We start from the raw sequence: 16,583 nt of genomic DNA on the forward strand, positions 1-16,583 counted from the left end.
CGAAACAGCATCCTTCAAAATTCAGCTAATGTGATTTCAATGAATTGCCTGATCAAGTCAACACAGAAATCTTCTTCTCATTTGCAAGAAAATGATAAATGGACGTATTTCTGCCAAGCAGAACTATGTGTATGATGACGTGAGCCCTGTTATGCATATATTTTTATGGCTCTCAGTGCTCATGTCTTAATGCACATAGTTCCGATTGGTAGAAATACGTCTAAATATCGATGGCCAAAGTGCGAAACCACGTATTTCCTTTTGCCGCGTTAAAGACTTCCCGCCACACTTTATACAACGGCATTGGAAAACTTCTCAATTTAATGTCTTGAGAACTTCCTTGATTTTTTTTCTCTGTTAAAGAAATATTCTTTTTAAATTTCGAACTGCAAAGATGACATGTTTTCCATCGAAGAAATAAAATAAGAGCGATGTTTTGAAACAGCTAACGGAATTATGTGGTTTTGCACCAAAGCTATCGATATGAGAAAGCAGCTTGTGTTCTTGACGTCATTTCAGACGTATAGGTGTCGTTCCGCACTGTTTAGCGAGAAAGCTGTACTAATGGTGATTTGAGTAAAATGGTGAACTTTTCTGTCAATATTTCAAACTTTAAAGATTTGTTTTTTGTGTCATCCGATTCATGACCACGCAGAACATAGCGCGTGCTGCTAGTTGGCCTAAATTAGATGAAAAAGGCCCATTTCGTCAATTTTTATCACCCGAACAATATCTGAGTATCTTATGGTTACTAACTGACAATTTAACGAAGAATGGAGGATTCGTTCAATAATATTCTCTGATCGAACGCTGCAGGGCGTAACTTAAAAAAAAAAAAAAAAAAAAAAAAAAAAAAAAAAAAACTCAAAACCCCATTTTTTAGCTTACTGCCCTCTTCGATAACCATAACAGTAGAGGTGACAAAGTTGGTCAAGGTAGGGAAGGGGGCCGACCTCTGCGCAAAACCCCTAAAATCCCCTTAGATTTTTCGCAGAATTTCCACTTGACACTGATAGAGTAACGTATGGAGAATACTGCGGGTCTCTGCTCTGGGGCTCAAATTTGAATGAGGGGTGGCGGAATGGGTCAGGGAAGGGGCGCGAACATCACGCGGCGAGGGGGAGGGGGGAGGGGGTGAGGCGATGCGGGGGTGGCGCAACGGTGCGGCAGCGGCAGTTTATCATAATTTTATACCAACAATAATTCGTCCCTCGCGTCGCTTGTCAACAGTCACTTGACTCGAATGTTTCGCGTTTTGCGTTCTCCACTTAGCACCGGCGAAACTTAATTTGAGCAATTGCGTCGGACCCCCCGCTCCTCCCCGTGGATGCCACCCCCTCCCCCGCTACGACCCACCCCGATGCATGCGTCTCGGAGCGATTCGCCGCGGGCATGATGACGCTTTTGTTTTTGCGCCACCGAATAAAAAAGGAATTATAGCTCGTCTACGGATCTTGCATTCCGTGGACGTCACACAGTAGATCGAGTTATTGGGAGAGGTCGGACAAAATTTGGAAACTTTAAAGCTTATAACATCGTTCATTAAAAAAAAAAAAAAAAAAAAAAAACTTTGAGGTTTTAAAAATGGTGCCATCGGTTTCCTCGTGACACTTACCTATAGAAACATCCCTTAAAATTTATAATTTGACGAATTACACATCAATATGTATTTGCAGTTTCAGTCAAAAATTTCATGTTTGACTTCTCTGATTGACTTGATCTACAATTAATGCGTGATGGGCCGGGTTCAACAGAAATTAAACTATAGTCAAATCAAGGTGAGACTGAAAAAAAGGGAATTCAAATTTCATTTTTTCACGCAACTCGGTCTTAGAAATTAAATGTATAGTCTATTTTGACATTCACAATGTTTTTTCTCGATTTTCAATTTTTAAAACGAGAAATTATGCCGCTAGTTAGGCTCAACTGATACTTTGTTATTTTCTCCTTAATTCAGTAATTATATGAAAAACTTAGGCAAATGATGGCATCGTTTATTTTGCCAAATGAGGAGTGTCAGGTGGGCAAAAAATGTTGAGAAAAGATGACATTTGTTGAAGAGGAGGGGTAAACTGAACTTTAAAAATCCCGAAAAATTCCCTACGTATGGGAAGACTAAAAATGTTTGGTAGTTTTCTCATTAAACTGCGACTTCTAAACTAAAAACTTTGAACCTTCTTGGCTTCGGTTCGGTTTAAAATTTTGAATTCTCGTTCTAAATTTTGAACAACAAAAACATCTTATCTCAGTTTTTGGCACTAAATTTTCCTTTTAACTCAACGAACACGTCGACGACGCATTGAAGAGAATACGTGACGCGTGATAATTTTTGCTCCTACTTTAGTTTTAAAAATAAGGTATTAGATATTTTAAATTTTAACTGCACAAAATTTTCAGAAATTTTTTGGAAGAAGCGGAAGGGAACTACTTGAGAGAGAAAGAGTGTGATCAGAATGACTAATCATCACTCTAAACCGTAAAGCGCGCGAGAAAATCTGCAACGTCGCAAACTAAATATAAAGCGTCCTAGTCCCTTCCCCTCTTCAAATATTCCCTAGAGGCTAATCTTGCTTTTAAATTGAAGGCCATCTCCAGTCCCTCCTTGACAACCAGTCTCTGGCAACCGTTGATTGAGACAATCAAACACAGATCGCTTATATATTAGCCAGGAATTGAACCCGGGACTTCCTGATCATTGAACTAGTGCTACAACCGCTACACCACCGAAGTCGACCAATAGGCTTCAACCATAAAAACATGATCTTAAATTGAAGGCCATCTCCAGTCCCTATAATTGACAACCAGTCTCCGGCAACCGTTGGTTGAGGCAATCGAACACAGATCGCTTATATATTAGCCAGGAATTGAACCCGGGACTTCCTGATCATTGAACTAGTGCTACAACCGCTACACCACCGAAGTCGACCAATAGGCTTCAACCATAAAAACATGATCTTGTGACACATTCAGGCGGCGCATAAACGCTCCCGGGAAGATAAGCACAATAATCATAAGACATGACATTGGAGACAAGCGGATCAAAATTGGAAACTCAGTGAGTGGAACGGTAGGCGTGGAGGGGCGGTCGTTACCGGCCGAGGAATTCGCCCCCCGTTTGGTCCTCTGGGCCGGATTAGCGGGTGGCATCGGGCCGCCAGGACGGGGACGGGGGTGAGGTGACCCGAAGGAGGGGGCAGTAATCCAGGAGCTCCAGGAAGCACTTCATTCTGCCCCAAATCCGCACGTAGAAGGCGCGCACGCAAATACTGCCTGCCTTAAGGAAGAACGCCCCAAGAGCTTCCCATTGTTGTCAAATTCCTTCAGATAAAAAAGCTCTGATAAATACTCCATCATTCTCTTGTGCCAGTAACTGACTTGTGAGTTGTTATGGGTCGAGACACTTTTCCCTCGGATACACTGAAAAAAAAATAATCTTAAATTTGCCGCCAAGAAGTATTTTTTCTTAAATCAAGAATGTTGCTCCTGAATATAAATTACTCTTCTGTGCTTACCTGGTAAAAAATTGGCGATAGGAGCTGCGTTTCAAAATACCATAGGAGTTCTTATAGCCGACTAAAGAAGGCTATTGGCAAATCATATAGCCGGGCTATACGAAGCTATAAAAAAGTATACAGTCGGGCTATAGTTCCTATCGCTGGGCTTTAACTTTATCGCCATTGGCTATAAAAGGCTTATAAGAAATTGTGTAGAAATGTCGTGTGCTTTGGAAATCCGCAAGTTTGTACGGAATCACCTTAATATTTACAAAACGACATTTATATTTTCCTTTACTACATATTTGCTTTCATCAAATCTAAAATGAGAATAATCCATACAGAGTGTGCAAAACATTCGAAGCTCATGAGTTGAACAACGCTGACTCCACGAGATTAAATATTAGAGCCTAACACAAAGCGGAGCGGCGACGCACTGGCGCCTACAAACCTAACAGGGATACTTCACGCATTGCGCAATGCGTGAAGTATCCCTGTTAGGTTTGTAGGCGCCAATGCGCGTTTCGCACTCTCGCCGTCTGCCGCGCCGCAGCGTGCCACGGCGCTTGAAGCAACTATTTCACACCAGAGGTATTGCACAGTATCATAAGAAATTGAAGGCTGCTCCAACATATTAAGAATGGCAGGCATCCTTCAAAAGTATGGAGCTTTCCTCGCAAAATAAATCAAGATACTACGGCACAAAAAGAGAGCGGTAGTCCAAAAACTATGTCCTGGTCTAAACTAACTAAGTCTGGTATCGTATTTAGTAACGTTAAGCATAAACTTTATGTCGTGGCTGTTGCTTAATCGCCATCGGCTATAAAAGGCTATAAGAAATTGTACAGCCGGCTACAGAAGCTATTGGAAATCTTACAGCCGGCTTTAGGTCTATGGTATTTTGGAACACAGATTCTACCGCCAATTTTTACGGGGTAACCCATGTATTTATTTTTCTTGTATCGAGATAAATTCAGCTTAAATCAAGATAAAATGATTCTTGGCGACAAATTCAAGATCATCATGCTTCAGCAAAGCACATTTTTTTTTTAGTGTAGTCACTTCATATGCAGAAAAAAAGTCGGTGAAGTTGTACTAGTCACAGAATTGTGTTTTGATGCTTCATTCTTGTAGATCAGCTGAAAATATTAAGATCTGTCCAAACAACAACTTTTTACGTTCAATATTAACGAGAGATAACAGATTCTAGAGAAAATTGGTCTAAATTTGTTACATATATTAAAACAGTCCTCACAAACAAAAAAGAAATAATAGACAAACAAATATATGCCGATGCATGCCAACTGGCGGATCCCGGCGTCGCTAACAATAACCCTTGCTGACTCCAGTAATTTTCATTACTATCTCTCCTTTTATTTATTCAGCAAATTTAGCTGCTAATTTATATTATAGTCCTTAATCATTATTGTTTTTCTTTAATATCTATATTACTCACTTTCACTGTAAGTGTATTTCATAACTATGTAATTTATTGCGACAATAAAAAAAAAAAAAAAAAAAAAAAAAAAAAAAAAAAAACCGAGATAACGCGTTTTGAAAAATCGGCTTATGCGTCATTCACCATGGTTGTGACACTCTTGGTTTCTTCTACTTAGTTTAATCAACCAGGGAAGACACAAATTTGCCTGGTTTCATCAACGTGAAACATGAATGAAAGCATGGTGAGAGGAACCAAGGTGTACTTACTCTGGGGGATGACGTCGTACACCGACTTTTTCAAAGCGCGAATCTCGGTTAATATAGGTATTGAACATAGAAAGTTACGAGTTGTACAGCTCTTATTATTTTCTGCTAATTTACAAGAATCAAGCAACAAAACACGATTCTGGGACCAGCGCATCTGACCATTCCCCAGATACTGTATTTTTCTACGTTCGTGCAGAAAACGCCGCTATTACCTGGTTTACCCGAAACATTTCAAGAAAATCTGTCTGAATTTCCTCCAAATGTCCTATTTTATCATTGGCTTCCTGCACGTACGATAAAAAAACGTAGCAATAGTTAGCTAACCTTTCAGTAAAGTAACCCATTCGATGGTGCATACCGAATAAACTAGTGTTAGTAAAAAATTGGTGTTAGTACACAACTGATCTAATGGTGTGTATCAACTGAACGGGTGCTGTGCATCAATCGCACTATGGTTGTTGGTGAGTGAAAAATTTATTAGTCTGGAACCTGCATCACAAATTGGGCCGGTTTGGTGTACAGCACCTGCAGTCTGATTCTTGAAATTCATCGACAAAGCTGTAGGCAAAGAAGACAAAAGGGATATGGAGGGGGCTATTGGTGGTAGTGAGTGGTTTCAATGGACGAAGGAGGTGAGAGACCCTATAGTTAGTTCACCATTTTCTTCCTTCATATATTGGAACGGATACTATTTCAACCAATAAGATCGCTCCGTACTCCCTATGTCTTCTTTGTCTATAGCTTTGTCTATCAAGTTCACCAATCAGCGTGCAGTTAAGTTAGCTGGCTCGGAATAAGAGCAATTGTTCCCCGTGTAAAATTTCAGTCAGAAAACGTCATTGTTAGATTCAACTAAAAACGGATTCTACTTAGGATCGCATTTAGCAACAAGGAACCAGCGCGATTACAATGTCGTAAAAATGTCGCTTCTTCATAAGTACCTAAGCAATCTCTCAGAATAGCAAATATTAATTGCTTCCCACCGAAAAATTATTAATTTTTAAGGAAAATAACTGTGCAAATTTTCATACTGTAAACACATTAAGATTTTTCTATAAAAAAAAAAGAAGTTGCACAAATTTGAAAACGCTGTAATTACGCTGGTTCCTTTTTGCTGAACGCGATCCATTGATGAAAACAGCATCGCAAGTATCCCGGAGATTTCGAATTTTATCGGACGAAATTTGGCAATTTCCGAGAGGCGATGCGGCGTTTTTCCCGGAGCGCGTCAGAATAGCAACCCCCTTGCACTATGCAACCCGCACCGCGCCGTTCGCCTCACCTGCCTTGGAATGCCGCGCGGGCCGATAAGGACGCGAATCGTCATAACCGGGAAGCCTCGGAATAGGTAATTAGCGCCTAATTGTGTCATATTTCAACCGAATAATTCCCTCCCCGGCCCCGGGGGTAGCGGGGGGGTGCCGAGTGGGAGGGGGTGGTGGGGCGGGGGCGCTAAGAACCCGGTCTCCTCTTCCGATCGCGTGAAGCTCGTGCGGGAGGGGCGCGCTTGGAACCGCGCGAAAACTTTCAGAGGAATTTCTTTCCGTGCAGTCGGCCTGATAACCGTTTTGCACCGCGATCTCCGTTCGAGCAGTTTATCTCTGCCAGATTAGTTTCAGTTTTTACTTTCGAGGCGGGCGGGCGCCCCCGACGAGTGCAAGCGTCCGCAGTTCCGCTGCGCCCGTCAACCTGACTGTCTTGGGCCCTCGCTGTTGCCGATTTTACCTTTGGAATTGATTCAATTTCGCTCGAACTCAGTTCAAAGGAAGTGAAATTGGACCGCGTTGAACAGAAAGGAACCAAGCCACATCAACTAATGCCAAATTTAACATGAAGATTTCATTTTTTACGAGAAAACGTCTGCGCAGATTCCTTTGAAGATTCCAAGGAATTTGCTTTGTATTATGGAGAAAATTCACTGAAATTTGCACAAAAATCCGCACAACCGTTTTGATGTAAGAAACTAAATTGCCCGATTACATTTGGCAATAGCTGATGTGGCTTGGTTCCTTTCTGTTTAACGCGGTCCAATTAATCATACCGAGTCTTCTCTGAAAGCACAAACATGGGAGAAAAACGGGAAACAAGGCTAAAAATTACACATAAAAATCCGGGACGTTTTGGCCCAAAACTGAGCCATTTTCAGTTGGAAGAATAAAAATTCCGAATAGCAACCTGCAGACTCCACGATAGCCGAGAAAATCAAAACAAAGAGAAGAGAGGAAAAGACTGATAACACGAGGATCATCTTCTCTGAAACAGATACAATTTTTTACGAAGTAGCCCGAGACAATGGTACATGAAAAAAAACAAGGGGGAAAACGGGAAACAAGGCTGAAAATACAACACTGAAAACCTGAGACGTTTCGACTCAGAACTGAGTCATTTTCGGTCGGAGAATAAATTGAAAATTAAAAAACAAGCAGGAAGCTCCAACGCATTGGCGTCGGAGAGCGGCTCTGGGGGCAGTAGTTGTAGTCAAGAATGAGGGCCTGGACACATTTTGTCATTGATGTACAATCCGACAACTGTCGATTCATGTTTTGTAACTTAGCAGATTTACGTAGCCGGTGTATAAATGTGTATTGGGCTTTGATATGGCGAATACATGGCATTATCACTTGTTGTATACTTTTAATTTTGAAAGCTCTTTGGAGGTCCGCTTCCTAAAAAATCTCTGGTTGATAAGTCGTTTAGCGAGGCTGCAAAAAATTTGCATTTTTATATCTGAAAGTGTAGGTATTGGTTTTTTGTATAATTGTTTTTTTGGATTGCTGGAAAAGTAACGCATACTTCTATAATTTAGGACTGAGTCAGGGAAATATAAGGTTCGTTAAATAGTAAATATTCCTAGTACCGTGTGACACTATTGTTAACGAAAAGTTTTTGCAACTTGTCAAAGAGGTTGTTGAATGATCTTCGAATAACTTTTGATGAGCTAGAGGTAATGGTTCTATCTGCAGCTCGTGGACTTCTGTACGATATTGTCCAGAATCATCTAAATTTTCAAAAAGTGTCCGCTTGTTCGATACCCAATTTGCTCATTCATGCATACAAGGAGAAGCGCATGAAAGCTTTAGCAGACATTTTGGAGATGAATCAAGAATTAGATGAAGAATTTATGACTTAAATCACGGCACCTTAATCACGGGATGACCTTAATTACGGCAACTATTTATTGTCCATGAGATGCAGATGGTTCCATTTCCCTAGCTCATCAAAAGGTATTCGAAGATCAATTTCATCAGCCACCCGTACGAACCACGTTTCTAGTGACCCGTACTTGCTTCGCACGTATGAAACATACAATCAGAGAAAACAGAATTCATCTTACAATAATCAATAATCAGTAGGACATGAATCGTTGCGATGTATAATACGACATTATAATGCGGCATTACTATTGTAATTCATTTTAATGGATTAGGGGCATTATAAATCATTATTGCCACGTCGGAATGAAATGTTGTAGACTGAATTGAAAAGCATGTTGGCAAAATTTATTATAAAAATAGTATAACATGTAGGTACATAACATAAAGGTAATACAAATTAAATGATTAGAGCGTGTATATTTCATTACATTATAGGTATATTACAATCATTTTTGTCATTGTTGGAAATTTTGATAGTTGATAGTTGATAGTTTGAGAGTTGAAAATTTGGTTATTTTATTTAGTTAAGGTGATTCGATAGACGCCATATTTTGTGTCAGAATGGCATGCGACATATCCCACCAATTGGTTCCATTTTTTCATTTACTCATCATTTTTCTCCAATTTTAAGTTTCGCAATTCTGTTTTCAGGAGACTAAAGCACTCACTTATCAATTTGTATATTTATATTGAGTTAAGGGTAAAGACGTATTCCTCACCGGAATTGAGGAATGGAGGTGTTACAGTAAGTCCGGCATTAGGTTCCATTTCGACATCAGCGACGATCAACGCTACGATACTGGAAGCCAGTCTTCCGATATTAAATCCCTAGCGGGGAAGAAAAAAAATGCCTAGATTTCGCTAAAAATCCCTAAATCCCCAGATTTGCTCAAATATACTTAAAAAATCCCTAGATTTTGCAAAAAGCGCCATTTTTTTATGAAGAATCATGATGTCATTCGATGTAGCGATTTGCAATATTTAAATCTGATTGGCTCGTTTGAATTTTGGCGCTCTCTGAAAGCAGTGCTAATCCAGACCAATAAAATGAAAGAATATTAGTTGATTTCTTATTATTAACAGGTTGAATGCAGTTGAATGTCAAGTACATCGAAGGACACAATCGTTTTAATTTCCGGCTTATTTGCGGGGAAAATAGTGTTGCCAAAAAGGCCTACAAAATATAGATGAAAAAATGTTTTCGATTGTCGAAGCTATAATTGAGGTTAAAAAGTTGATTTTTGGTAACTTTACCTCATCAAAAAAAAATCCCTAGATTTCCTGAAAAATCCCTAAATCCCTGGAAATTCCGGAAAATCCCTAAATCTAGGAATAAGCCCTTAGACATCGGATGGCTGTTGGAAGCATTAGAGTCAACATTTGAAACGCTGCTGCAGAATTTGCCGGGAGTATAATCGAGTGTTGAAAGTCAGTAGAATTGAACAATGTAATAATTGCTTTCCGAAATAAGCGTTATAATAAAAAAACAACGAATCTGAACCGTTAATACTGGAACACACCTTCTGTAAATGTACCTTGCGAGAGATAAGTAAAAAAATAGATGTACTGGAGGAGAAGTGCTTCTCCACAGAGTTTGAAGAAGGAAAAAAAATGCCCAAATTTACTTACTTCAGCATTTTCGGCAAAATCACTGCAATTTCCGAACCTTTTTCTGGCCAGGGGCCAAAATTAAATGATTATGAAGGGCCACTTAGATGTTGTAGATAAAAATAGGACTGTTGAAAAAGTCGCCGTTTTCAATAAATATGTACCCGGAATGGAAGACATCTAGGGGAAAATTGTTACGATTTTCCGATGCAAATATTTTCCTACAATCTATTTTCCTGCGTTTTGGGATTATACGTACTAAGCAGGCTAAGGGCCCGTTCGCCAAAACTAATCGGAACTGTATGAATGAATTGCTCCTTTTAAAAATCAAAACAATATCGAATTGCGATATATTACACAGTTAAGATAGGGCTATGTCCTGTCGTAAGCGGCGACATAAAGTCGATATCATTTCAATAATCGCCCCAATGGCCACGATAGTTGTTAGACGTTTACGGTTTCCCTGGTAACCTTTGTTTGCTATCAGCTGATATCGAGTAAATGACTAGGAGGCTCCAACCCAGTGGTTAAAGCTTCCTTAACCGCGAAAACTTTAAAATTCAAATTTTCAAATTTTGAACGTAAAGTACATTTTTTCCATCACGAGATAAAAGCACAAACAAGTTTTGAATTGTTGACTGTATCACCATGATTCCAAAAATACAATACACAACATAGCATTGACTAACAATAAAACAGTATGCAATAAAATAAAGTCATGACAAGGAACATAGCCGAAAATGGCGCCGATTCCCATCAACCAACGCGCGGTCTCTACAATGTAACATGCTGCATTGATACTCCCCAGCTGGGACCGTCCGGAATAGCAGCTCTAGTGCAAGCACCAGAGCCGCTAATATCTGTGAAAACACCAGAGACCTAAATGTTGGCGGCCGAGATTCGAGAAAAACCAAACATGGTCTTCTCTGAAATATTTTTTGGAGAACATAATAACGAGAAAATATAAAATTGAGAGACTTTCATGCGTAAAAAACCGACCTAAAAAAAATCAACCTCTGCAGTATGTACTTTCTCGGATTTTGTTTTTTTTATTGGTTATTACTCGGAAAGTAAGTAAATGAAATGTTGAAAAGTCCTTGAGTATGATATTGATTTTTTCAAAGCGATTCACCATTTTCCTCGATAATTAACTGGAAAGTACATCGAATACAGCCAAAAGTTCGACCTTTTGCAAGATTTGAGTTTAATCGTTAACATTTCAGTAAAACAGGAAACGGGGCTTCTTTCTGAGAAGTGACAATATGAGTTGGCTTCTATTCATGTAACCCTGAGAATATAGTCTGAAAGTTGATCACAAAGGTTAAATGCGTGCAATTGCACATTTTCTACCTCTGTGGTCATCTATTTAGACATTAAAGGAATGAGCAATGCAATCCATCCGATATATTGAGAAAACTCATTGAAATATGTCTCCTTATAGATCACATTAAATGTTTCAGGAAAACTTGGAAACCATGAGCGTATTCCATGGCATTTCATTTACGGGTGGCTATTTCATCCTGTTTCATCAATTTTCTCATGCAACACTTGGCAGACTTCAGCTTTTGCACTAACAGTCATTTTGCACTTTTTCATGGCTCTTTCATAGCTCGTCTCCAAATTTAATTTTTTGTGCTCCTATTGATCTCTATATTCTGAGGTATCAATTGCATATGTATTGTTAAATCACCTAATAAGTCCATTAAGCAACCACCCAACCCGACCTGAAAATGTACATCGAAGGTGAAACTGCAAAAATGTGTAAAAAGTACGTCAAATAGCGCGCTCACTGGAAACACACGAAAAATAGCTGTTCGTCGGACGGAAAGAGGCGACTTTAACGCCTCGTCAGCTCGCCTTCAATTTTTAGAGTAGGCAACATTGGCTCCTTCGTGGTCGAATAGTGGTATCATCGGAATCATCGGCAAAATCTCTGTTCCTATTTAATTTTTCAAAAGAACACCAAAACAACATCGTGGCTTGTCACAGAATATTCTTCATATAGAGGAGAAATATCAACCAAGTTTTTAAAAAAAACAGAGGTTGATCATTTTCCGTAAAGAGAAAATAAAATATATCAGGAAGTTTGCAAGGCATTAAAACGAAAATACGCATTTCTGCAGTATCTCCATCGATTTATATACTGAAGAACGCAAAAGCGAAACTATACCGATAGTCTAGTTCATTCTTTAAAAAAAAAACATATCTGGATAGCATTTAGCGAAAAGGAACCAGCGCGACTACAGTGTTTTCAAAATCGTGCAACTTCTTCTTTACTTTTACAAATACTCAATATATGTGCAATATTAAAACTTGCACAATAATTGAGGGGCTTGAGGGACAAGGCGCATAAGCGCGTTTTTGCTATTTCAAGAAAGGCGTGTTTGGAGTTTCGAAATTACACGGATCCCTATGGCGGAAGGAAAGTTCAAACTGACGTTTTGATGCCTAAAAATTGAAATTTGGGAACGAATTTCTCACAGAGGATGCATTGAGACTAGTTTTACATGAACTCATTAATATCTCAATTTTTTCAAAAACTGCACTTACGCGCCTTGTCTTCCAAGCCCCTCAATTTTCCTTTAAAATTAACAATTTTTTGGTGGAAATGAAAAACTGTTTGCTACTCAGAGAGATTTTTCAAATAGTTACGAAGCAGCAACATTTTTACAACACTGTAATCGCGCTGGTTATTCCATTTCGCCAAATGCGATCCATTTAATGATCGTGCAAATGGAATATTTCTAAGAAAAAATATAATTAACTGCAAAATTCGGAGCAGTCACGCATCCTAACATTCTGTCTTCGACCAGCTGCTTACGATTCAGGAATGGTGTTTCAGGGACGAACGCACTCGAGGTCAAGATCGGACAGCAGTCGACTGACGTGCCAGTGTTGGACCTGAATCAGTTTTGCGAGCTCCTGGAGTCGGACGAGCAGCGGACACAATGCCTCGACTACGTCAGTAAGCACGTGATCGTCGGACCTCAGACTCCTGAGGGCCTCAAAACTGACGACAAGAAGGAGAAAAATCAAAAGGAGAATCCATGGAAGCTTCGTGGCGAATTCGATAGAATCCCGCTCGATCTGCAGGTTGGCCCGAGAGACTATGTACTCAACACGAAAAACATGAAATTGCTGATTTAACAATTTTGTAGTTAAAAAAAAGTGTCCGACGTGTTTCAATGTAGATTTTACAAGAAAAAAATGCTAATTAACCACCCCCGTGCTCAAATTAGCTACCCTTGTAAAATATACATTTGAAACATGTAGAACAAATTGTTTTAACATTTAATTATTAAATTAGGAATTCATTTTTTTCCGTGAAGTATCACCTAACCAGAGACAATATATGGAACCGATTCTTTTCCAAATCACGCAAGCGCCAAAATTGCGAATGCAAAAAAAAAAGAGAAAAATTTCGTTTTTTTTTCGCTCTATTGACAATCTTCAAATTCCAAAAAATGTATGTTCTTTTATAGAGGGCTCTTTTGAAATCATACATGATTGATTATACCAGAGAATACAAAGAAAAACAACCCCTCTTCTACCAAAATAGAGATTGGCCCTTACGTGATTTGGAAAATAGTCGGTTCAGATTTGGACTGCATTTTAAGGAACTACAATTTCTGGCTCATACATAAAAAAACCTATCTGCGTAGAAAAACTAAAGACACATATGTTGTTTCGAATATGAGCCAGAAATTGAAGTTCCTGATTGTCAAATGCAGTTCATCTGTACAAGTTCAAACTTTCTACGAAAAATTTTGTTGGTTTTATGAATATTTCACATAAGTTATTGCTGTTTTTCACCAAGGAATTTCCGTTTACAGCTGGAATAATTCAATAATCAAATAAAGGTCGTAAAAAATGTGTGTTAAATCCCAAAAGATCCTTTGGTCCTGGTTGATATTGCTTAACGTGAGCGTTTGTTTCCAGGTCTTTGTCCCGTCGGAAAACAGCTGGTACCTTCAAGACTCACACAATCACAAGTTCCTTGGAAAGCCCCTTATCAGGGATGATAAGAAGCCAGTGAGTAATACAGATGGATCCGATGGAAAGCGCGAAACCCTGGTCCGACTTTGACATCCCTTCTGGAGGATCAAGATTGAGTGAAGTAATACCGTCCAGCTGCTGAACAAAACTCTCCATTTTTCGGAATACTTCATACGTAAACTTAACGGGTATGCCAAAGTTTCGTCTGAAGTGTGTCGATTTTTATTCTTGTGATTAATGCCCTCTCAGTCCAGCGAATATATTTCAACTGAAAAGTTCACCCGGTATCGTCCTAATGCACTTGTTCGTATACTTGCACATAATCCTGACATGACCATGAAATACATAAATGAAGATGCAAAAGTTTCTAGCTTAAGCTACATCTTGAATTGAGTCTACGGGTTTCATTTGCACGCATTTCCGCCAAACGGAACCATGTGCATTATGAAGTGAGCCCTGTTATGCATATATTATTATGGGTCTCAGAGCTCATGTTTTATGCACATAGTTCCGTTTGGCCGAAGTAGGTTCATTTAAACTGTAAAAAGGTCTCTTGGTTATAAAAAACAATCCTGGATTTGGTCCCACGAAACTTCATCAACAAAACGATCAACTACTCTCGTTGAAACTTGTGCTTAAAGAGACATTTTGAGTATCCTTGTTTATGCATTTTTCAATATTCAAAATTATTAAATCCTTGACCATAGGCAACATAATTGAAAATCTGTCCACACAACTAACTGCGAGGCTAAAATTTCAGCAAAATTCGTCATGTTCTCCATCGTTGGATTCTGTTAGTCTAAAAATGTCAAAGAATGATATCATAATGAATAATAAATGAGCACATAAAAAACTCTGAGGCAAAATACTCAAATTGTTTGTGTTATGTTAAATAAATTGTTGTTTTAATTCAAATTGTATTTTTTTTTCTCTACCAGATTCGAATCGAAAAGATATTTTCATTACGTACTTTATTATTACCTCTACGGAAGCAGGAAATAATATTATTTACAACTGAATACGTGGTTTGTAATTGCTGGCTTCGTGCCTATATCTATGAGAAATGAAGTCTTCCTCGAAAAGTCAGATGACTTCATTCGTCAGACGTCACAGGAGCGTATTTTGACGGTAAATTCTGAGAGATTAGGGATGCAAGTGCAAACCTCATTCTACTATATGTCTACAATTTGCGATGTAACAAAAATGCAACTTATTTAAATTTTGTTGAAAAAACTATCAACAAGAGGATCTGGACTCTGGAGCCCCTTCAAATAGTGAATGGACAACATGCACAACATGCTGATACATTAGCAATAATTTAATCAGTAAATGCAATTATTGTTCATCGCAACCTGTGCGACTGGAGTTGGATGGCAGTTCATATTTTATGAATGGTTTCAAAACGCAAGATTGATGGGCGAACGACCGCACGGTTACGTTGGATGAAATCAGTCAGCTGTGCTGGATCATGAGCGGACATTAACTCCATATTTTCGACCGACGAATGCGTTGAAATGAAGGTCAGGTGAGATGCGGGCACCATGATCTCGAGATCAGCTTTGAGGTCATAGGCCAAAATTCGATCGTTAGACGTCAATGTTTCACGGTGGAAATTGTTGCAATTATCGAAATTATGTTTTCACTTACGAACGGAGGAGTCACACAGGCGCGATCTTCAACTGGACGTATTTCTGTCAAACGGATTATGACGTGAGCCCGGTTATGCATATATTCGTATGGGTCTCGGGGCTCATGTCTATACATAGTTTCGTTTGGCATTAATACGTATAGTTAACATCAAAACGGTGGGAAAAATTCTCATCGTGGTTCTAGAAGCTGCACTACTGCAGTTATCTCGTCAAAAGCAGGACGCTAAAGTCTATTTGCAGTGCAATTATTATTGCATCTTAACGAATGCTTTTAAAATCAACTGAATCTTTTAGACAGGCTTCGGAACCGCGAGAGCAATATTTCTCATTTTCCAAGATGTAAAATTATTTATTTCTTTTTAAAATTTTATTTTATTCCACGTTTTTGGTGCAAAACATTCAGGAATGTATACTAAAAAATTGGAATCGTTTTTAGTTACTAGGGGAATTTAGGTTGTAGAGAGTGCTGTTGGGAGAGGTTGTTCATAATCCACTCTCCAGGCGTTCAAATTTTCAAGGATTAAAACCAAATGGAATCTTGTTGTATCGGTGTTATTAAGTCCAATGGATGCTAGTCACCACTCACAAGAATCGAATGCAAGACTCATTGTCAGATCACAAGGCAGATCAATCGAGAGCAACATTGAATGAGTTTGAACTTGTGTGATAATATAGTTGAAGTCGTTACACTCAGAAGAGCTACGTCGCGACGTGGCAAAGTTTTGCCAGACAGTTAATTTATGTATTCATTAAGTAGTGGGGGCATACATCATGTTGAACACACCAGGGATTTTTTTTCGAACCACAAAAAAGGTCTCCAGCAATTTTTAAAAAGTAATGTGAAACCATTTTTGAGTTGCATATTGATGAATTATCGAGAGAAATTCAGCAACGTTGCCTTATGCTGAAAGTCTCTCTGGCTCTGATCCTCTCGGCTACTGAAGTATTAGCTGTGTCGCGTGGGTATCCTCAAG

General features: G+C 39.0%; 1 protein-coding gene across 1 annotated transcript in view; it reads left to right on the forward strand.

Annotated features, from left to right (window-relative positions):
* The window catches only part of LOC109033013 (uncharacterized), a 28,882-nt gene extending 14,007 nt beyond the window's left edge, over positions 1-14,875 (forward strand). The window contains exons 2-3 of the mRNA XM_019045408.2: positions 12,807-13,057; positions 13,904-14,875. Of these exons, the coding sequence (XP_018900953.2) occupies positions 12,807-13,057; positions 13,904-14,050 (398 nt within the window). The 3' untranslated portion in view covers positions 14,051-14,875. The remainder of the gene's footprint in view (positions 1-12,806; positions 13,058-13,903) is intronic.
* The last annotated feature ends 1,708 nt before the right edge of the window (positions 14,876-16,583 follow it).

This window comes from Bemisia tabaci, chromosome 3, assembly GCF_918797505.1.
Source record: "Bemisia tabaci chromosome 3, PGI_BMITA_v3".
Taxonomy (NCBI): Eukaryota; Metazoa; Arthropoda; class Insecta; order Hemiptera; family Aleyrodidae; genus Bemisia; species Bemisia tabaci.